Here is a 23,409-nt window from a genome sequence, read left to right on the forward strand (position 1 = left end):
AATCCACGGAAAGACTGATAGGGGTTCCATTGTAGGTTATTTTCTTCTGCCTTGCTGCCCTGAGTATTCTTTCTTTTTCATTCATTTTTGTCAGTTTTACTACTATATGCCTTGCAGTAGGTCTTTTTACATTGACAAATCTAGGAGATCTGAAAGCTTCCTCCACACACATTTCTCTCATTCCCTAGATTTGAGAAGTTCTCTGCTATTATTTCTTTGAGTGCGCTTTCTGCTCCATTCTCCTCTTCACCTTCTTGGATACCTATAATTCTTATGTTGCATTTCCTCATTGAGTCAGATATTTCTCAGAGATTTTCTTCATTTCTTTTCAGTCTTAGTTCTCTCTCCTCCTCTGTCTGGAGCCATTCAACATGTCTATGTTTGATTATGCTGGTTTGCTCCTCTCTGATGTCCACTTGAGCATTCAGGGAATCCATATTTTGTTTTATCTCTTTCATTGTGCCTTTCATCTGTAGTATTTCTGATTGATTCTTCTTTATAGTTTTAGTCTCTTTTGTGACAAAGGTCCTGAACTCATTGAATTGTTTCTCTATTTTCTTTTACCTCATTGAGTTTTTTGATGATAGCTATTCTGAATTCATTGTCATTTAGTTTACTTATTTCTGAGTCCTCAGGTCATAACTCTGGGTATTTATTCTTTTCCCTCTGGTCTGGAGATTTGATGAATTGTTTGATGCTGGAACTATGGATTTTCCCCATTGTGATATTATTTGGTTTCAGTTACTGCCTATTGCCAATGGATGGGGGTCGAGAGCCAAGTATTCTGTGCCCTCTGACCTTGGCCAAGATGGCGTGTCACAGCGTGTGTTGGGGAGGCGCTTTCTCTTGCGTGAAGTCCCGGGTTTCCTGATCAGCTCTCGCTATCTGGTCTCCTGGGGTCTTGGCTTGATGAGGTCACCCCATGTGAAAGCTTTTGCCCCGTTAGACGGCTTCCCTCTAGGCTGCGAGGGTGCTAGGGAGTCCTGGGTGATCCTGCTGATGCACGACCCCTCCCCTACTCCTTTCTTCATGGAGCCTCCCACGGCAGTGACCCCACTCTTTAGGGGAGGGAGCGAAGTTCTCTCTTACCCTGTTCCAGCTCCTCTCAGGGCCGCTCCAGCCTCTCTGCCCTCCATTGTTTGACTGCTGTGGGTCTCCGAGGATTCTTGTGGTATTAGGATATTTTCTGTTGGAATATGGTTGCTCCTTTTTGTTGTATGTTGGAGGGAAGGGAGTCCTGGCCAAGCTCACCCCACCATGATGCTGACATCACCCCTCTTCCTATTTCTTTTTAATTCTTAATTCTTTTTTCTTTTTTCTGTTCAGCCAGGGTGGTTTCCTCTACTCTTTAATCCAGATAACTGATCTGTTCTTCTGTGTCATCTGTTGTGTTGTTGATTCTCTCTAGTGAATTTTTCATTTCTGTTATTGTATTCTTCAGTTCTGATTGGTTGTTTCTTATATTTGCCTATTCTTTGTTGAAGTCCTCACCGTGTTCATCTATTCTGCTAAGATCAGTGAGTATCTTTATGACAATTAGTTTATACTCTTTATTAGGTCGATTGTTTATCTCTGTTTCATTTAGCTCTTTTTCTGAAGATTTGTCCTGTTCCCTTATTTGGAAGATATTTCTTTGTCTCCTCATTTTGCCTACTTCTCTGTGCTTATATCTATGTATCAGGTGAAGCAGCTATGTGCCCTGATCCTGGAAATGTGGCCTTCTGTAAGAGATACATTATGGGGCCCTGCAATGTGCTCCTCTCTCTTCACCCATTCCAAATGTTCCAGGATTGTCCCCTGTGTTGACTACGTGTGCCTTTCCATTGTATTGGGGTAGCTCTTGCTGCAGGTGCATGGGTAAGCTAGGCAGGCCCCCAGGCCAGCTGGTTGTAATGTTCAGCTTTGTGCAGCTGCTGTGGTCACTTTAGTCACTTTATGGTGGGCCACCCCCTGCATGGCTGTCTGCAGGGTCTAATAGCACATTCCTATTACTGTTTTGCTGTTAAGTGAGGCCACCAGCAAGGCTAGTTGCTAGGCTGAGTGGCTCAAAATTGCTATAGGTCTCCAGCCTGCAAGCCTTTTGTCAGATCTCTCAGGAGCACAGATGTGTGGAGCCAGACCCAGGCATGGCAGCACACATTCATTTTAGGTGTTGGAGGGTGAGGCAGATCCCCTGTGTGGTTGTTGGAGATGGCCAGTAGCACAAGTCTGCTGTGGCTGAAAGGTCCCACCACCTGAGGGCTCACACACCTTGCCAACAAAGGCTCACCCCTTGTGTATGCCCTGCTGGGCCCACTTGCCCTGCTTCAGAGGTGCTACAAAGCCATGTATGCAGGCCTCCAAGTTCCCTGCTGGCTTGCTGGTGGGTGGGGCCAGACTGTAAGGCGGACTGCCTGCCCTGGCTCCACTGGATTAAATTGGTGTTCTAGTGGGCAGGGCAAACCCCTGGGTTAACATGCTGGAGGAAGAAATCCAACAGTATCTTCCAGTTTCTATGTCAGCATGACAGTAATGGCTGCCGCCAGTGTCTCAGTCCTTGCCGAGGTGGGCCCAGCCACCTCCTGCCTCTCTGACATGCGTTCAGAGCTAAGCAAGTAAGTCTTATGCCAATGGACTATGCACTTTTCTTTCTGGTGTTTTCTGGAATGGGTGAATCTGTGCATAGACCCTTTAAGAGCCAATTTCTTTCTGTGAAATTTGATGGTTTTTTTTTCGCTGAAGTTTGATAGTTTTTCTGGTGGTATTCCTTATTGGCTTTCAAAGACAGCAAAGCCAGGTATTATGGGATCTCATCTTGATTGAACTGAACTCAAAGGCTGGGATGTCTACTGTGGCACAGATCCCCTGCCCCAATCCCCATTCCTCTGAGAAAAGCTTGGTACCTTTAAGATTGCTCCTGGCCATGAAGCAATGGGTCTAGGATGTGGTTTTTCCTCAGCAGAGGTGTATTTCTGCCTCTTCCACCTCTGTCAGTGTTGTCCCTTGTTGTGGGGGTTCTTCTTATCCAGTTTCCAGATCTCTCTCAGAGGTGATTGTTCCACAGGTAGTTGTGGGTTTGTTGTGTCCGTGGGAGGAGGTGAGTTCAGTGCTCCTACACTGCCATCTTCCAAACTCCCTCCCAATCCTATTTTTAAAAATTCTGTCCGAACTGGTTACATTCGTTGGTGAGAAGACTCTGATCTCCATCAATAGACCCCTTTTTGTTGAAACAAACAAACAAGCACCAGAGAATAGAAGTCCAACAACAACAAAAATTCAATCTAGAGAAGGTGATTGATTTATCCCAAACCCCAAATAAAAACAGGTAGTAGTAAGATACACAATTAATGGTCTGTAGTGACATCCTTGCATATAAAGGAAAGCACTTAAAGTAGGTCTCTAGTTTAATTTACAAGATGTGGCCATGAAATAAGAAGACTGTGTGAAGGAGAGAGGTTTAATAGTTGGCTGTTAAGAGAGGTTTAGGAGGAAAGTTCTAAAAACATTTTGAGGGATAGACAAATAGGAGAAAAGATATTTAATCTGTTAAAATTTGCATTCTCTTTTATATTAATTTATGTTTATTTGAAAAACCCCAATAATCTACTGCATTTTTGTCTCTCATATAGCCAGGCTGCCAGCTGAGCTACAGTGATGTCGACAGAGGCAGCTCCCACACAGCATTTTTCATAGAGAAGAGCATTAGTTAATTGATACAGAAAAAAAGATCTTCTGTGGGGACTACACGGTGGGGCTGTGGCAGGGCCTTTACCTGATGGAGAAAAGATGATCTAGAGTAAGGCCAGAAACTAAGGTTATCAACTTCTTTTTTAAAGATTTTATTTTTCCTTTTTCTCCCAAAGCCCCCTGGTAAGTAGTTGTATATTTTCAGTTGTGGATCCTTCCAGTTGTAGCATGTGGGACGCCGCCTCAGCATGGCCTGATGAGTGGTGGCATGTTTGCGCCCAGGATTCGAACCCGCAAAACCCTGGGCCACCAAAGCGGAGTGCATGAACTTAACCATTTGGCCACGGGGCCAGCCCCTGGTTATTAACTTCTTAAAAGAACTGTGTGCCAGCAGTGCTTGTAAGCTTAGTGTCGTATAGAATAGTATTTCTGCCCTAAAAATCCCTCGTGCTCCATATACCTACTCCTCCTCCCTCTTCCCAACCCCTGGGATCTATTTACTGTCTCTGTAGTTTGGCCTTTTCCAGAACGTCACAGAGTTGAAATCATACAGTATGTAGCCCTTTTGGATTGGCCTCTTTCCTTTAGTGATACGTGTCTAAGCTTCCTCCATGGCTTTTCATGGCTGCACGCTCACTTCTTTCTGTTGCTGAATGCTAGTCCATTGTATGGATGTGTTGTAGTTTATCCATTCAGCTAGTCAAGGACATCATGGTTGCTTCCAGGTTTTGGCACTTATGAATAAAGCTGTTATAAACATCTGTGTGCATGTTTTTGTGTGGACATCAGTTTTCAACTCATTTGGGTAAATACCTGGGATCACGATTGTTGGATCATATGGTAACAGTATGTTTAGTTTTGTGAGAAGTCACTGACATGCCTTCTGAAGCAGCTGTACATTTTGCATTTCCAGCAGCAATGGCTGAAAGTTCCTGTTTCTCCACATCCTTGCGAGCATTTGGTTTGGTCAGTTCTTTGGAGTTTAGTCATCCTAATAGATGTGAATTAGTGTCTCGTTGCTTTATAAGTTTGCAATTCCCTAATGACACACAATGTTGAGCATTCTAAGTCTCTTTTAACCTATAACACTTTTATACTTTTCTTCCCTTGTCATGCCATTTGTTTATTAAAGAAACCAGGCCATTTATTTTGTAGAATTTCCCCCATTCTGATAGAATCATGTGTAAGGTCCATGCCTTTCTGATAGTTTTAGTATCATCATCTTCATGTTTAAAAGAGAACACAAAAAGACCTTATTGGTTGGAAAAACCTTAAGACTCCACTATATTTTACATATTAACACTTAAATTTAATATTTTAAAGTATTTTGCCTGCATAGGATAGACAGGCATAACATTCTTTTGGAATTTCTTACACATTTCAGATGACAGGTTTCTTACTGTATAATGTGTCTGATTTTATGTTAACTGATAGGATAAAAAACCTCTGGCCAATGCAGAGTTGAGGCTCTTCAATTCTACTGAGTGGTGTCTATTTCTAGGACTTTTAGTGCACATTAAAAAATATTCTGAAAATATTACTTTCTAAAGATGCTTTAGGGTAAGTATATGTTTTGGAGAAGCCATGTTCTAGCTCTCTGCAGGAATAATGAGAACTCAAGGAAGTACCTGATTTAGAATAGATTCAAGGGGTTGTATTAGAGTGTTTCCTTTCTGATTTATAGTGGATGTCTTGGCCATGATGTTCCTATCCCTTGAGGCAACAAGTTTTAGTAAATGGTGTACTAGTCATTGGTTTCTTACTCTTTCAATTCTGGTGTTTTAAATGGTAATGTGGAAGAAACTGTTACTGTTGTTGATGATCTATGGACTTACGCACATAAATTGAAAGTTGAGTTATGAAGCAAACTTTGTGTTTCTAAAAGATACACATTTTGTTTGGATGCAACAAATTACTTAAAAAATGAAGATTTCACTTAGTGAAAACCATAAAATATAATGTATATTGTTATCGCTAAACTTCCCATGTCATATATATATTTTGGGATTGACAATTTTTATCAAGACGTCTATTATTTCTTTGGAGACTGTCCTTCATTCAGAAAAAAACTGCTGGCACCACTCAGATCCATTTTTGCACATTTGGGGTCTCTTAAATTCTTTACGCCATTGCAAATGATGGAAGCAGTTCATTCTGCTGTGTTCTGACCAGGGTTGTGTATGTTAATTCATTTGCACTTAAGAATTTGGACCCTGTGTAAGTTCAAAAGGGATACTTACTGTGTAAGCACCAAAGCATTTCACAGAAATATACTTGGGACTCCAACACTGCCTAAGGCAAGCTGCATTTCTATAACTGGATCCTTACTTAGCAGTGAACGGACTTGCTGGAGATGGTTTTAGCTATCTTGAGGGAACAGGATCACACTAGTGATAATTTCTTCAAGTTTTAGGAACACTTAACACTTTCTGACAGGAGTTGGGGAAAGGCAGAGGAAAGATAAATCTTTTCCTTTTTAATAGTTCATTATAAGCCTAGTATATGTGAAAAAACAAAAAACCCACAAAAAACCTGGGTCACTTGAAAGTAGATTTTAGAAATGCACTAACATTTCATTTTATTTTCTATAGTAGTCAATGGAATGATAGCTGTTATGGTTTCCAACTCTAATTGTAGATTTTAGACATTTATTCTTCTCTCTTTTTAAAAAAGTTATAGTGAGTTTAAAGCAATTTAAAACTGATATTTTTATCATCTATATAAATAGGATTAATATCTGGCTTCAATTTAATAGCTACTACAGTTTATTGTGTGGTTGTTCTGTGTCAGCCTCTTTATTTCATTTAATCCTTAAGGCTCCCTCTGAGGTATTATTTCCATTTGACAGGCAAGGCCCTTGAGGCTTGGAGGTGGTGAGCAATTTGCTTACGGACACAGATGACACCATTAAACACCAGGGGAAGGATCTGAACCTAGGTACTATCTTCTCAAGTTCCTAAATTTTTCTGAAGGTTTAAGTAATACACAAGTTGGCAAAATGCCTGGAGCATGGTGGTATTCCGTTAATGTTGATTTGCTTCCTTTCTTTTCCCCTTAGACTGTGGGGAGGAGAGAGGTCTCCTTCATGTGTATTTTTCTCTCCCCACTGTTTTGCACTTAAACATGTAAGATCAGTTTGTTACTGAGAATTATCCTACAGTGGGCTTATTTTAATAGTGTACGATTTCCAGTCAACAAGAACTGAAAACTTTTTCTAGCCTAAAACTAAAACAATAAAAAAAGAAAACCCCCAATACACCCAAGGGTAGCACTGATTAATAACAAGTCAGAGATAACACTGTCATGGAGTTTTGGGTTGATGATGCCTTTGAGTGCATACAAACTAGAGGTGAAGCTATGAATGGGCCATGAATGGTCCCTATGATGGATACATTTTCATGTAAAGGGCTCCAAATTTAGGTCCTGGGCTCCATATTGTTACTCAGTACTGCTCCAGAGTCAGCCTAGGGGCTTGCCAGCCTCCACAGCTCTGCTTCTGGAGATAACTGAAGCTGGGAGATCATTCAGGTCTACCCTGAGAATCCTTGGTTTTTGCCCAGAGTAGCCACTTTTCACAGCAAAGATATAAATACAATGGAAATTATTTTAAAATAAGTAACATAGTCTTACTTTCAGGTCCTGGAGAACGTGTAAAGTAAGGAAGTACAAGAGAAAGTTATTTTTAGGATGGGTGGCATTTATGCTAAGGTTGAGCTTGGTACTGAGTTGAGGTTATCTTCAAATTTTATTAAGGGAAACTGAAATTCTTTTGTCCACAGTGATGTCTACAGTGATGAACACAAGGCTATTCACGATCAGGGTGGTGATCCTGAATCTCTATGTCACTTTTATGCTGTTCCTAGCATTCTGCATGACTGAGCCAATCATCCAGCTGTGGTGTAAGCTGAGGTTATTGATGGTCTGTTTCCCTCATGTTTAAGCAAGTGACACTGAAACCACTGTCTTAGATAAACTCCTAATTATGTAACAGATATAAGAAATATATTTCTTTATAATTGGAAGGATCTTTCATAAAAGAATTTTATCAATAACTATTATCATTGTCACATTGTAACAGGAATGTCTACTCTCCTCTCCTCCTTGGTTTTACCATGTAAACGTTGACTCAGGCACAAAAAAGGATGAGGCTATATAGTACATAGATCATGTGGTGACCCCTGTAACACGTTGCATCAACTGTTATGACCACTAGGTGGCAGGCTGATGCAGAATGGCGGCACCCTGGGAAACTGGACAGTGTTCTATGTCTGGCTTCTTCTCTGGGCACTGGCATGATGATAACTACCATTTGCAGCAGGCTTTTCCTAGATTCACAATGCAAGCAGGATGAATCTAAGCATCTGTTGTCTTATGAACCTACAGTCCCAGTTAACATTCCTCCCCATTTCTGCCTTTAGACCTTCAAACACAAAAGACTAAGGGTCCTATTCCACATAACAGAGCTATTTCCTCACTACCTTAATGTGATTCCAGGGCCCCCTAGGATAGAAATTTAGAACTCAGAGGAGTCACAGTTTAAAATTTTGAGTCCTTTCTGAAAACTCATATAACCCTGTAACAAAAATTTAAAAACACCAAAGAAGCCAGAAGTGGAGATGGGAATTGTAAAGAAAGGTTTATTAATGACAGTCCCTGCAGCCCAACAAAATTACCTCCCTTTTCAGGGTTTATGAGAAGTCAAAAAGTTTCAGTCTGAATTGGCTGCCAGTGGTCCATCCTTGGTTGGAATCCAGCCCTTTTCTCTCTCACTGTATTCTTTCCTGCTCTGCAGTGGTGTTGACTCCAGTAGTAACATTCAGTATCTCAACTAAAATAAAGCAACTTTTGTTCCCGTGTTTCTTCAGACTGGACAAAGTCTATTTTTGGCCCAAACTGATCTGCCTTAAATGATCTCCATGGAAGTGATGTTATCTGGTTCAGTTACTGCCTCTGATGCCTGAATCTTTCTAGACCCTCTGCTACCCTCCCTGGCTCCACCCCAGCTCTTGTGTTTCACGGCCCTACCTCTGGCTCCACTAGTAGCATAACCTCCCTGAGATGTGCTGGCTTGTATCCTTGTTCAGAATTCCAATTCTGCCTTTCTAGTCCCGTTGCCACGTTACTGATTAGGCTCTACCATTAGCACCCGAACTTTTTGCCTATACTACTTGTCTTCTCTCACCATCAAGTCAACTCAACTCTATTTTTTTTTTTTGAGGAAGATTAGCCCTGAGCTAACTGCTGCCAATCCTCCTCTTTTTGCTGAGGAAGAGTGGCCCTGAGCTAACATCCATGCCCATCTCCCTCTACTTTATATGTGGAACGCCTGCCACAGCATGGCGTGCCAAGTGGTGCCATGTCTGCACCCAGGATCTGAACCAGTGAACCCCGGGCCACTGCAGCAGAACGTGCGCACTTAACCGCTGCGTCACCGGGCCAGCCCCACAACTCTATTTTTTTCCCTCTGGTTGCTCGATGGAAACCTATTAAGAGACAATTCAAGAGACTCGAAAGATAAACTCTTAGAACTAATAGGAGTTCAGCAGGGTTGCTTGATACAAGATTAATACACAAAAATTAATGGTATTTTTTATACCATCAGTAACCCGTTAGGTAATGCAATTAAAAAATACCATTTACAATAACAGCAAGGACTATAAATCTGACAAAGGATATGCAAAACTTTATGGAGAAAAACTATAAGCCATCATTGTAGAACATAAAAGCATAAATATACAGCCATTACCATGCCCATGTATGAGAACATTCAATTTCGTAAAGGTATTGATGCTCCCTAAGTTAATACACAAGTTAAATGAAATTCAAATAAAAATGCCATCATGCTTTTCCCCATGGAACTAGCCAGATTCTAAAGTTTATACGGAGGAGTAATAGTCTAACAACCAAAAAAAAATTCTGAAAAGGAGCTAGGAGAGATGGTATGCCTATTACACCTCAAAATTTAACACAAGACTATACTAATTGAAGTATGTGCTGTCTGGCCCAGTGAGAGACAAATAGATCACAGGAAAGAAATGAGAGCTCAGAAATAGTCTGACGCATTTATGGCAAATTGATATAAATGTGATATATTAGAATTTCTTTCTGTGAGAGACAGAAAACTCAAAATAGCAATCGCTTAAACAAGATGGATGTTTATTTCTCTCTCACCTGCTAGTCCAGAGGAAGTCTGGCACCTAAACTTCTATCTTTTTTATACTACTGTGCATGGCCTATTTTTCTAAACTCAATTAGTAGTTCAGGATGGCTTCTCCAGGTCCAGCCAACATGTCTGTGTTCCACCAGAGGGAGAGAAGTTAAGGAAGGGAAGGGGCATGCCTCCTTTCTTTGGGGACATTTCCTGGAAATTGCATACACCAGTTCCACTAATAACTCCTTGGCTGGAACATAGACACATTCAGCTGCAAGTAAGGTTGGAAATGTAATTAATTATGGATGCCCATGCTTCCAGCTAAAAATTCTGTTGCTATAGAAGAAAGGGGAGATAGGATATTGAAGAACTAGAAGATTCTGCTACAGGTGGCAATACAAATCAATGAAGAAAGATTTATAATTTAATACAAGTGTTGAGACAGCAGATTCATATGGAAAAGTAAAATTAGATGTCTTCCTCACATTGTACATAAAGAAAAACTTTAGATGGCTTAAAAACCTAAAGGTGAAAAATAAAACTTGAAGACTACTTGAAGAAAATGTAGGAGAATATCTTTATGACCTTGCAGTAGGAAGAGATGATTTTTAACAGAAGACACATAAAGCACAACCCATCAGTAAAAATATGATAAATCAGCCCTAATCATAATTAAAAACTCCTGTACCACAAAGGTCAAAATAAACAATAAACAAGACACCGAGGGATATATTTGGAGCATACGTTACGATAGCATTTTAGAATCCAGCACATATAAAGTTCCTAGAAATCCGTAAGAAAAAGACAACCTAATACAAATGAAGATGTCATAAGACAGTTTATAGGAGATGAAAATAAAACGGCAGTTAATACGTGAAAACACTCAACCTTACTAGTAAAAGTATTGAGTGGAAGGATGCATTCTAAATTACAATGGTGGTGGCTTCTGGACAGGTAATATCAAATACTTAGTGAGGGAGAGGACTGGGAATGGAGAAGAGAACAAAGCGGAGTCTAACTCAGTACATAAGTCCTAGTCTTTAAGGTAAAAAAAGAAGGAACAAAGCCACACCACAATGCCCTCTCCAGGAGGCTCCTCTCAGTGTCATTTGCCCACTCTTGGACGAGGCCCACTGAGGTCTGCTCATCCATTAGCCCCTGTCTGCACGACAAAGAAGAGAAGGGACACTCAGAAGCGTGTCAGCCCTCTCCCTCCATGATGACAGCATTTGTCCCAGCCCTTTCCAAGGCCATGGCTGAGGAGGGCGGCCCACCATTTGTGCAGAAGCCTGTGGCTCTGATTCTTTTTGCTCCCATATCTCTGTGAAGGGAAATGCAGGGATCTTGTCTTGACTTCGAAGAGGACTCCTGCTCATTCCTTAATCTTGCAAAAGGAAGAGATGATTCATGCCCTTTTCTCTAGCATCTTCAATAAGCTTCTGTTACTCTCTGACTCTTGTGGGTATCCAGGATACCTGAATCAATTTGTTCTCTCTCTTGGCAGGCTGTCTTCCTGGCTAAAGCCCAAGTATTCTTCCTTTTTTTTTTTGAAGAAGAAGATTGGCCCTGAGCTAACATCTGTTGCCAATCTTCCTCTTTTTGCTTGAGGAAGATTGTTGCTGAACTAACATCTGTGCCAATATTCCTCTATTTTATGTAGGATGCTGCCACAGCATGGCTTGATGAGCAGTGCTAGGTCTGCACCTGGGATCCAAACCTGCGAACCCTGGGGCCGCTGAAGTGGAGTGTGCGAATTTAACTACTATGCCATCGGGCTGGGGCCCCAAGGTATTCTTAATAAAGTATTTGATGGCCCTTGATCCATGGGTTGTGCCTAGATAATTGAAAAAAAATTAAAAGGGAGTATGCAATCATAAATTGTTTCAGTCATTGAAAGAAGTATCTGAAATGCAGTCTTCATTAATATATGATTTATTAAAGTATCTAAAACGAAAACATCATCTTCCTGTGAGAGACCACACACAAGACTAGTTTGGTGTTGGTGGTGGTAGTGGGGTGACCAGCCCTCTACGAATCAAAGTGCGTATCTGGTGCCTATGAAAGCAAGGAGCTGAGAACATCAACCCTGTGGCTCTGGGGCAAGCTGACCCTGGGAGGGCAGCAGAAGCCAAAGTGAGCTAAATGTGCAGAAATGAACACAGGCTCAGGACTGCCTGGCACAAACAAACCAAGCCAGGATGGATGAGATACCAGAATTGAGTCTAAGACCTGGAGGCAGGTGACCGAGGCGAGTAAAACTGGGGACCACAAAGCCAGGGATGTGAGTGGATTCATGATTCATTTCTAGTTTGTTTGTTACCATTTCAAGTCATTTTTATTCTTGTACGTTGACTATTTGGTTTATATTCTAAATATATTAGTTACAGATGTATGTCAGTAATTTTACATTGTTTTTTATTGTTTTTCCTTTATACAATTCCTTTTTGCAAAAACCTGTGATTTGATAGAAGTCCCACAAGCAAACATATTAGCACATGGAGGTAGACATACTCTTACAACAGCCCCTGAAGCTTGATTGGATGATACTTATGACCAAAATATGACAGTGGAAGGGCATGCCATACTCAAAAGAAAAAATGTTGAAGAACGGGTTGAGAACTTGCCCTCTATGCTAGGAAGGCTTAGCTTTGGTGGAAAGCATTGACCTCAAGGGTGTGCTGTATTTTGTGGGGGCAGATGGGAGATGAGCAATCAGCTTTCATGTTCTGCACAGGCAGCGAGAGGGAGTGGAGGTGGAGAGCTTAGTGGGCCTGCCACGCAGCTTGGCCAGCTTGCCCACGCGGAGGGTCCCCGGTGGGAAAGGCCTGAAGTGGGGCACTGGCTCAGGAGTCTTCTGCCTCCAGGAGCTGCACTGATGCCCCCGCGGCACTTGGAGCAGCCGAGGGCTGCTACATCGGCTCTCCATCGCTTCACTGAGATCCTAACTAGATATCCGCTTAGGCTGTGGTAATGTGGGACAAAATTTTGGGTCTTAATTTTCATCTTCTCTGTGATAAAATTTTTTTCCTAAGTATTATTAGCCATTTATCTGTTTTAGTTTTTTTTGAACTAAATTTTCTTGTATCTTTGTATACACTTGTTTTGGTACAAAAAATAATTTTCATGATGGAAAATTTCAAACATATACAGAAGTAGAGAGAAGAGTACAGTGACTCTCCATGTACCTATTAGCAGCTTCAACAATCATCAACTCACAGCCATATAATTCCAGCTCTACCCCATGTGCTTGTCCCCTCCTGTATTATTATTATTTATACTAAAATATATAACACAAAATTTACCATTTTAACCATGTTTAAGCGTATGGTTCTGTGGCATTAAGTATATTCACATTGTTATGCAACCATCACCACCATCCATCTCCAGAACTTTTTAATCTACCCAAACTGAAACTCTGTCCCAATTAAGCCCTAACTCTCCATTCCCCGCTCTCCCCAGTCCTTGGCAACCAGCAGTAGGAAGCACTTTCTATCTATGAATTTGACTACTGTATGTACCTCATATAAATGGAATCATACAATATTTGTCCTTTTATGACTTGATTATTTCACTTAGCATAATGCCTTCAAGGTTCAAACATGTTGTAGCATGTGTCAGAACAGCCTTCCTTTTTAAGGCTGAGTGATACCCTCTTGAATGGATATGCCACGTCTGTTTATCTGTCCAGGGGCACTTGGGTTGCTTGCACCTTTTGGCTACTGTGGATAATGCTTTTATGTACTTGAGTGTACAAATATCTGTTTGAGTTTCTGCTTTCAATTCTTTCGAGTATATACCTAGAAGTGGAATTGCTGGATCACATGGTAATTCTATGTTTAATTTTTTGAGGAACTGGCATACTGTTTTCCAGAGTGGCTGCCCCACTTAACATTCCCATCAGCAGTGCACCAGGGTTCCAACCTCTTCACACCCTCTCCAACACTTGTTATTCTGTGTATGTGTCTTATAGTAGCCATCCTAATGGGTCTGAGTTGGTTCCCGTATTATTTTTCAAATAAATCCCAGACATCAGAACATCTTACCCACAAATATTTCAGTATGTATTTCTAAAAGATAAAGACCCTTTCAAAAATATAACTCCAACTTAAATAATTAATGAAAATCCTTTAGGTGCCGCCCCCATGGCCGAGTGGTTAAGTCTGTGTGGTCCACTTCAGGGGCCCAGGGTTTCGCTGGTTCAGATCCTGGGTGTGGACACGGCACCGCACGTCAGGCCACGCTGAGGCAGCGTCCCACATGCCACAACTAGAAGGACCTACAACTAAAATATGAAACTAGGTACTGGGGTGATTTGGGGAGAAAAAGAAAAAAAAATAAAAGGAGATTGGTAATAGTTGTTAGCTCAGGTGCCAATCTTTAAAAAAATAAAAAATAAAAAAATTCTTTAATTTCATCAAATATCCAGTCAGAATTCACAATTTCAACTGTTTCAGATATGGAATAATTATTTTTTTAGTTTTCTCTTTGGATCTGGAGCCAAATAATATTCATAAATTGCTATTAGTTGTTGTCTTTTAAGTGTCTTTATAGTTTCCGTCAATTCTCTTTATTTTGCCTTGCCTTTTATATGTTGAAGAAATTGAATTGTTTGATAAAGTATCCCACAATCTGGATTTTACTTACATCCATGTGATATTTTCCCTATATTTCCTTGCACATTTGTAGTTGAATTTGGAGGCTTGATCAGATTCAGGTTCAATGTTTTGGGAAGACTACTTCTTAGGTGATGCTGGATTCTTCTATCGGGAGACATACATTATCTGGATGTCTCCTTTTATGATACTAGCAGCCATTTATGATGACTGTTTAGGTTTGTGTGATCCCATATCTATCAGTATTGGTACTATTAGTATAGTATCTATTAGTAGTAGCTACTTAAATTTAAATTAGTTCAAATTAAATAAAATAAAAAATTCAGTTTCTCAGTTGCACTAGCTACATGTCAAATGTGCAATAGCCACATGTTGCTCATGGCTACTATATTAGGGCAGGTATAGAACATTTCCATCATCACAGAAAGTTCTATTGGAGGGCCGGCCCCATGGCCGAGTGGCTAAGTCCGCGCGCTGTGCTTCTGTGGTCCAGGGGTTTGCTGGTTCGGATCCTGGGCATGGACCTAGCACCGCTCATCAGGCCATGCTGAGGCGGCATCCCACACAGCGGAATTAGAGGGACCTGCAACTAGAATATACAACTATGTACTGGGGGGCTTTGGGGAGAAGAAAAAAAGAGGAAGTTGGCAACAGATGTTGGGTCAGGACCAATCTTTTAAAAAAAAGTTCTATTGGACAGCACTGGTCTGGATCTATTAAGTTATTAAGGGTTGTGATATGGTGCTATTTCCCCATATGTATTATTTGGTTATCGGTCATACAGTTCATGTAGGAAAGGCAGGATAGAGCTTAATTCTTTCCCTTTAGTTAGATTGATTCTAAAAGTTAAAAATCAATAAACCATGCTTACATCAACTTGATTATGTAACTCTTGTTCACTGCAGAGCCAACTAATGAATTATAGTTGTACTTCCTTTTTTATTGATTTTTCTTTTCCCTTGAGTTTCTAAATTCTCTTCCCTTTCATCACACTATTTTACACTATCATAGTCTCAAAATCTTCTCCCCTAGTTTTCCATCATGTTTATCCATTTTATTAAGATCCCTTTTCCCCTTGAGGCCTTATTGCTGGAATTATTCTTCCTGTTAGAACTGCTCTCTTCCTTGTCCTCTGGGGTTATATATACTTTTCCCCAAATCTTATATCTTCCTTTTTCTTGGTTTATTTAATTGGTTTGCCAAATAAGTTCTAAAATAACTTCCTAAAAAGAGTTTGTGGAAGGCAAAGTTTCTCAGCCATTCCATTTCTGAAAATGTTTTTATTCTATCTTCACTCTTGTTTGATAGTTTGGTTGCACATAGAATTCTAATTTTAAATTCTGTACTCTTATAAAGAAAGTTAAGGACAAGCCTCATTATTGTTATTTCTCATCAATGTCAATATCATTCCTTGTCTTCCAGTGGCAGGAATTTCCTCCCCTGCCCTTGGGTAAAAATGATTCTCAGGGAATATTCTGGTGTTCTGTGCAGGATTCTATCTAAATAGTTCTCAGATAGATGATGCATGCAAGTAGACAGTAATTTCATGCATAATATTTCTGAAATGTTACAGAATTTGAAGATGTAAAGATCAAACAACAGATTCGAGGATGTGGTATATGATTTAAAGCAGTAACTGATGTTTCTCTCAAAGCCAGCTTCACTGGTCTGAGAATAAAAGGGTGGAAATAAGAGGGGTTCCTCTATTACCCCTAAGTGATCCACTACTGAATCTTTGTTTCCTGTCCCGCAACATCAGGTTCTGCTGGTAGAGGTCTCAGTTCCAAGAGAGGAATAGTTCCACTAAGGAACACAGCAATGGTTCAGGTGAACTGGCAGTTGAGATTGCCACCTGGCCACTTGGAGCCCCTCATGCCGGTGAATCAAAAGCCAAAGAAGGGGTTACTCTACTGGCTGGAGTGATTGAATGATCCTGATTGTCAAGGAGTTGCCACTCCACAAAGGCAGTACGGAGTATTTCTGGAATGCAGAAGACATACTGGGGCATCTCTTAGTCCTCCCGTGTCTCATGATTAAAGCTAACAGAAAACAACAATACAATACAGGGAGCACTACTAATGGCCCAGACCCTTCAGGAATGAAGATTTGGGTCACCCCACCATGCAAAGAACCATGACCAGCCTAGGTGCTTCCTGGGGGCAGAGAATGGGTAGTGGAAGAAGGTAGTTATAAATACCATTTACAACCATGTGACCAGTAGCAGAAATAAGGACGGTAATAGTTATTTGCATTTCCTTCTTGTTTTGCTATTAATGTCTTTGTGTATATATTAACCAGTATTTTGCCTTCTCCTCATTCTGCTACCATCTAACAGTGTTAATAGTCACTAACTTTACACCTCAGTACTGAAGTTACAGGGTATCAAAGGGAGAATGGGATTCAGCTGGAGGAGGTCTGTGTAGCATCCACAGAGGGCACAGGGACTTTGTACCCTGTTGTGGAGCGAGGGTGATGTTGTTTTTGGTTGCACGAGGGATAGTTACATCATGTTAGGTGAAACCATGATTTTTCTATTGCCTTTTTTTGAAGTTAAATATGTTTAAAAAGGGTCTACACAGATGCCCAGTTGATGAGGCATGGACTTCTGTGGCTTTGTGCTGTGCCAACTTACCTAAGATGGAGCTAAATGTCTCCGAATTCCCCTCCCTGTGGTTCTGAGTTGCTGTTGGCTGCAGGAAACATTTTGTGTGGATTTGGAAGCCAGCAGTGAAGCAGAAGCCTTATTCTTTACTCTGTGAAGGTTGGTGCAGGGTGCTAGGGAGGTGCGCTGCTTGCCACTATTGTTACTGACCTGCTTGCTCACTTTGTAGGTGTAGGGCGGCAATGGGGCCCATGGCTCCTCCAGTTGTGGGAGGATTTCCTCCTTGAGCTTTTCCAAATTCTGGGCCAAGTGGGTATGTGGCCCTTGGGGAAAGATAACAGCTTCTCCTGCAGATTACCCATGACATCCAAGCTGGAGGTGCTAAGAGGGACATGGGTTCCAGCTCTCCCTTGTATTTCCTTGTTCTTGTCCATATTTAGCTTTGCTCCCCCAACTGACTTAGGGCAATTTTAGGTTCAACACTAGATGCAGAGGCACTAATGACTGCTCCAGGAGCTCCCACAATTGTGGAGGATCTGTCTCACAGTGGTTCTGCTTTTCTCACTGAACTACTCTTCACTGACAGGTTGGGAGGGACATGGGAACAGTGAGGGTTCTTATGCCGAAGGCCATTCAGACTTCACGGGAGCAACACAGATAATTTTTTTGGTATCGAAATTCATGAATATTATTCAAAAGAGTTTCTAAGATGCTCCCTTAAAGACTACTTACTAAAACAATACCATTTTAGTTGTTTTCTTCTTTTTTTTTGAGGAAGACTAGCCCTGAGCTAACATCTGCTGCCAATCCTTCTCTTTTTGCTGAGGAAGACTGGCCCTGAGCTAACAGCCATGCCCATCTTCCTCCACTTTATATGTAGGATGTCTGCTGCAGCATGGCTTGATAAGCCGTTCGTAGCTCCACACCCAGGAGCCCAACCCTCGAACCCAGTGCCGAACTTAACCACTGCACCACCAAGCTGGCCCCATGTTTTCTTCTTAAAGAAAAAATAATATATATATTCGTTGTAGAAAATTCTGCAGATACAGGTAATTACCGGGATGCTGATAACATTTTGGTGAATATCCTTAAGTCTTTCTTCAATGCATATATCTATAATGTATATGTACACATTAACACACTGTATTTTTATAAAAATGGAATCACATTTACATTATGTTTTATAAAATAGACTCCCCCTCCAGCAGTATATTGTGGATATTTATCTCTAGATAATTAAATAGTCTCCAATTCAAGAACATAATTTTTAATTACAGTGTTCTGTTGCATGGGTAACCATAATTTATTTAATTCAATCTCTTATTGTTAATCTAAGGCTATTTTCAGTTTTTCTTAATTTAAAAAACCCCGAACTCTGAGATGATCATTTCTCATTAATCCTTTTAACAAATTTATCATCAAATAGCTACTTTGTGCCAGGTACGTAACACCTTTATCTCTATGCAAATCCACATGGTTAAATTTCTGCAAATTTTTTTTTCAGATTTTTAAATTCTTCCTTCTTCTCCCCAAAGCCCCCGGGGAACATAGTTGTCTATTCTAGTTGTGGGTCCTTCTGGTTGTGCTATGTGGGACGCTGCCTCAGCGTGGCCTGATGAGCGGTGCCATGTCCGCCCCAGGATCCGAACCTGTGAAACCCTGGGCCACTTCAGTGGAGCAAGTGAACTTAACCACGGGGTCACGGGGTCCGTCACAAATTTCTGCAAATTTAAGCTTTTGGACAAGTGTGTATTGTGAGAAGGAAGGCATAAACATGGAGGTGCATCAATTTAAAATCTGCACAGATTTAACTTTATAGAAGTACTAGGAGGTTGTAAACCTTTCCAAAGGTCTTCCTGGAACGCAACATTTGGAGTCCCTCTTACATTTGCTTGCCTCTACAATAAACCTGAATTTATTGATCCAGCTCTATGAAGCAAAGCTTGAAAAGAATTTTCTCCACGTTCCCATTCCGTATTCTTCCTCAAAGTGCCCCAAATTGCCTCTACCTGGAGACCCCGTGTGGCCCGCTGTAAGCCGAAGTAAAGCAGACTCTCCGTGCCCCGCAGACCTGCCGAGTCAGCGTCTGCCTCTCAGGGTGATTCTCCTACACATTAGACTTTGGGAAGCTCTGATGCAGACCTGACGCTTCGCCCGCCCTTGACCCTGGACCTCCTCGCCGAACAACAGAGGTGAGGAGCCCAGGCCAGCATAACGGCTGTGTGAGGATCTGTGCCCAAGGCCGTCTCAGACGCTTCTCCCAGTGCCAAGCCCTGCCTGCACAGGAAGTCAGCCGCTAAAGACAGGCTGCCTGCAGGCGGCAGGCGCACGAGGGAGCTCTGCAAGGCGCAGCAGGGTGACAAGGGTGGGACAGGAAAGGCGGGAAAGCACAGCCCACGGTTTGTCCAGCGGCTGCTTTCCCCTTGTTTAGCACATGGCTTTGTCATGACACATCCCTTTGCTGACGTCTTTTTCTTTTGCATTTTGCCCTGTATTAAAAAGTCACCATCTAAAACTTTTCTCTTCAGTTAGAAACTTTAAGTTGTCAGGGACTGAATGTGCCTGTTTTCCAACAGTTCCTGCTTTCACGTGTAGTCATGGTGAAGCCTGAGTCATCTGAAGAGGGTGGCGGTGCCAAAGAGCTGGGAAGGAGCTGTGGCCAAGGCAGGACGGTGAAGCCGGGGCTCAGGAACTGCTGGGCACCGCGGCCACTGACCGTCCTGGGGGCAGAAGAGCGGCCCCAGCCCTGACTGCGCGCGTGCGAATTGCTCCCAGCCGTGCAGCTGTAATGAGGTCTTTCTGTAGCAGTGTGTTTAGAGAGGGCCAAAAGGACAGAGCGCCTCCCGAGATCCCTGTTCCTCAGAGTTCCAAACAGCAACACCTAACTTTTGCGTGGGCCAGAGTTCTTTTTTTTCCTTCTTCTTTTTTTAAGCTGAGAAACCACAGCATTTTCCTGCAGAGCCAAACAAAAGACCTCAATTTTTGTTTCAAGGACAAAGTTGTTCTCCCGTCCCATCCGCACGCATTAGCCAGCCCGCTGGAAAACACGCCCCCGCCCGGCGCGCGCGCTCCGCGCCCTGCCCGCGGCTGACTCACCGGCCGAGGGCGGCGGCCTGCGCTCCCTTCCCACGCCGCTCCGGGCCCCGCACGGACGGGCCTGCGCGCCGGCTCTCGGACCCGGGTCTGCGGCGGCCGCGGGACGCGCGGGGAGGCAGAGCCAGCGGCGCGGAGACCGGCGGGGCGCGGGAGGCGGCGGGGCCCAGCCCGCGCGCATTTCCCCCGTGCAGACGGTCGCCCGGGCCGCCGCCGCGATGCGGGGCCCGCGGCCGCTGAGCGCCGCGCAGCTCGTGTGCGTGTGGACCGCCGCGCTGGCCGCCGGCCCCGGGTGAGGCTCGGCGGGGCGGCTGCGCGGGGCCTGCACCGGGGGTCTGCGCTGGGCTGCTGCGCGGGGGGCTGCACCGGAGGTCTGCGCGGGGCGGCTGCGCGGGGGGCTGCACCGGGGGTCTGCGCGGGGCGGCCGCGCGGTGCGGCTGTGCGGGGGGCTGCACCGGAGGTCTGCGTCTGGGGTCTGTGCGGGGCGGCTGCGCGGGGTGCTGCACCGGAGGTCTGCGTCTGGGGTCTGTGCGGGGCGGCTGCGCGGTCGTGGTCGCTTCGGCGGGTTCCGTCTGGGACAGGAACTTTCTCCGTCTGTGACGTTCTTTAAGCGTCTCTTTGGCTGTAACTACTTTCGGGAGAGAGTCATTTTATCTTTAGTCCACGTTGCCTCTGCATTTTCCTCCACTTTTTGCTCCGATATAATGTGCCTTCTCGCAAAGACGTATGATACATTTCTTCTAAACAACGAATCTTGACTTTGGCGTTGGCTAAGTGTAGCTGAGGTGACTGAAGTATGGATTCAAGGGCAGACTCTGTAGCAAGATGACTAAGGAGACACCCCAAAATGGAAGGTGGCCCACTCCTGAAGGTTTTTGAGGTTGAGCCCTAACTCCTGGCTTGGGCAGAGAAAGTGCTGTTTTAGCGATGTTTATGCTCTACATCTGGAAATTTCACCACTAATAGTTTAATTTCAGCGGGTATATTTCCATCAGTGATACTGGTTAGATGATGTTTTCTTGTACAGATGCCCAAGCATAAAGGTTTGACTAGGAAACAGGCAAAATCCTAGCGTTTGTGTGAATGTCTGTATTTACACCAAGAGAAAAACCCGAATGGGATGAGGCCTTGTGTAAAGGAGAGTTGAGAGGCTTGTGCTTGTCACTAACTTATGCATGCTGAGTGTGGTTTATAAAATGGACATAACAACACAGGCTCTCCTCTAGCGGTGCATGAATTACTGCATTAAAATTTGTTTATGGAAATAATTTTGTTTCAGTAGCATTTCAGTGCAGTTGCTAAATGGAGCAGTGGGGCAATGTTAATTGGAACGCTTGCAATTGGCACAGTGTAGGGAGTCAGTCTCACTATCTTGAAATTTCAGGTTCACAAAAGAGTGGAGATGTAAGGATGAGAAACTTTGTTTTTCCCTTTTTGGGAATTCTTTAGGCCCAGGTTTCTAGTGACAGCCCCAGGGATCATCAGGCCTGGAGGAAATGTGACTATTGGGGTGGAGCTTCTGGAACACAGCCCCCCACAGGTTACTGTGAAGGCCGAGCTGGTCAAGAAGGCAGCAAACCTCACCGTCTCCGTCCTGGAAGCAGAAGGACTCTTTGAAAAAGGTAAGACAAACAGCATAGAGTCTTACCCTTCTGTGGTAATAATTGGAATATGTTAATAAAGCCATGTGTTAGGGTAACAGAGAACCTTCAAGTTTGCAGTGGCTTACATAATACACTTTTAATTCTTAGTCACGTAAAGTCCAAAATGGTGTTCTGGATGCTCTTGCAAGTGGAGATTCACAGACCCAGGTTCCTTCCACTTTGTGGCTCTGTCATCACAACATGTGGCTTCCGAGTCTGTAGGGGAGGAGCGTGGAGTTTCTCCTGTGGGAGGTTTATGTGGCTCACAGCGCTTCTGCTCCTCTTCTGATGGCCACCTTTAGCTGCAAAGGAGGCTGGGAAGTGTAGGCCAGTGTGTGCCCACAAGAGTAAATGGACACAGTCAACAGTCTGACACAAGACCATATTTACCTATGATTTATATAAACTGTGTATAACCATATTTCTTTATATTTATTGGGTGCAGAGGATTTTACTAAATAGGACTGTAGGAAGGAAAAGAAGAGCTACACAATAGTTAAAATCTAGTTTTATGGAATATTTCTTAATTTTTAAAGTAACAGGAAAAGAAGAAAAGTAATTTGGCAGTAGGAGCCATTTGTAAAAGAACTCATGTTTCTTGTTTTAAGTTTGGGTTCTAACCTGGCCCAGGATTAAATTGGGTGAATGAATGTGTTCTTTTTCAATACTAAGGGAAAAATAACTTTGGGGGGTAAATACTTAAATGCTTAAACTTTTTTTCCATTAAAATGAACACATTGTATTTTTTTCCTAATCGAAAGAGTAACATATACTCAGTGCTTACAGTCTGATAAACACTGGAAGTAAAGGAAATAAACCAAAATCGCCTGTAATCCTATCACCCAATTAGGAACACTGTTAACTAGAAGCACATTTAGATGTTTAATTAGAGACCAGAAATTGAGACATAAATTCCTATAATGTTGAGTTATCTTAACAAGAAATGACTTAAGGGCCCATAGTGAGTGGGATTCCACAGTAGTTCGTTATATAAATGTTCTCTGCCAGCATAGAGAAATGAACGTTGTCATGAAAGGAGATAAAATCACAGTTTATCTACTTCCATGGTTCTTTCTCTGCAAGCTGCCTGACTGGGCGGGTGAGCTGGGGCAGGAGCCAGGAAGGAGGGATGTGTGTGAGGGACAGGTCACTTTGTCTTTCATGGGAGCAATGTCAGGAAAGTGGGAGACCTTGTGCCCTGGAGAGGAAATGCGGGTCGGTGCTCAAGATCTGAGATTGAGTCTTGGCGCTAGTTGTGTGATCTTGGGCAGGTTACTTAACTGCTCTGAGCCTCAGTTTCCTCATTTGTGAAATGGGGGTAATGAAACTTACTTCCCAGGGCAGGTATAAAGTTGAAATCAGCATCTAGCACCTAGCAGGCACTCAGTGAACAGCAGCCGCTAATGTCATGAGTCGTAGTGATAACACTGAAGAAGAAGATGCAGGGAGCATCGTTTCCTTCTACATGGGGGCAGACCTCAACTTTCGTTATTGACCTATGATTTCTGAAAATGAGTGAATCCTGGTCTTATGATAATGGCTAAAGAAGATATTGAAATACTGAGTCCTAGCAGACAATACTTGCAGGTAGTTCCACATTCATTATTTATTCATTAAGAATGATCATTTTGACTCTATTAG

General features: G+C 42.7%; 1 protein-coding gene across 13 annotated transcripts in view; it reads left to right on the plus strand.

Annotated features, from left to right (window-relative positions):
- The window catches only part of CD109 (CD109 molecule), a 195,019-nt gene that overhangs the window by 29,376 nt on the left and 142,234 nt on the right, over nt 1-23,409 (plus strand). For 3 of the 13 annotated variants that reach the window (XM_070496473.1, XM_070496471.1, XM_070496475.1), the window contains exons 2-3: nt 11,478-11,605; nt 21,575-21,747. The exons of 2 other annotated variants lie outside the window; for them this stretch is intronic. Coding sequence is in view for 2 of the 11 variants with exons in the window: in XM_044757363.2 (XP_044613298.2) it covers nt 20,344-20,417; nt 21,575-21,747 (247 nt within the window). In the remaining 9 variants the exon portion in view is untranslated. Of the gene's footprint in view, nt 1-11,477; nt 11,606-20,151; nt 20,418-21,574; nt 21,748-23,409 lie in introns of those variants that run through there. 8 more of the 13 variants (XM_070496470.1, XM_070496472.1, XM_070496474.1 and 5 more) reach the window with 5 other exon arrangements.

This window comes from Equus asinus, chromosome 24 (assembly GCF_041296235.1).
Source record: "Equus asinus isolate D_3611 breed Donkey chromosome 24, EquAss-T2T_v2, whole genome shotgun sequence".
Taxonomy (NCBI): domain Eukaryota; kingdom Metazoa; phylum Chordata; class Mammalia; order Perissodactyla; family Equidae; genus Equus; species Equus asinus.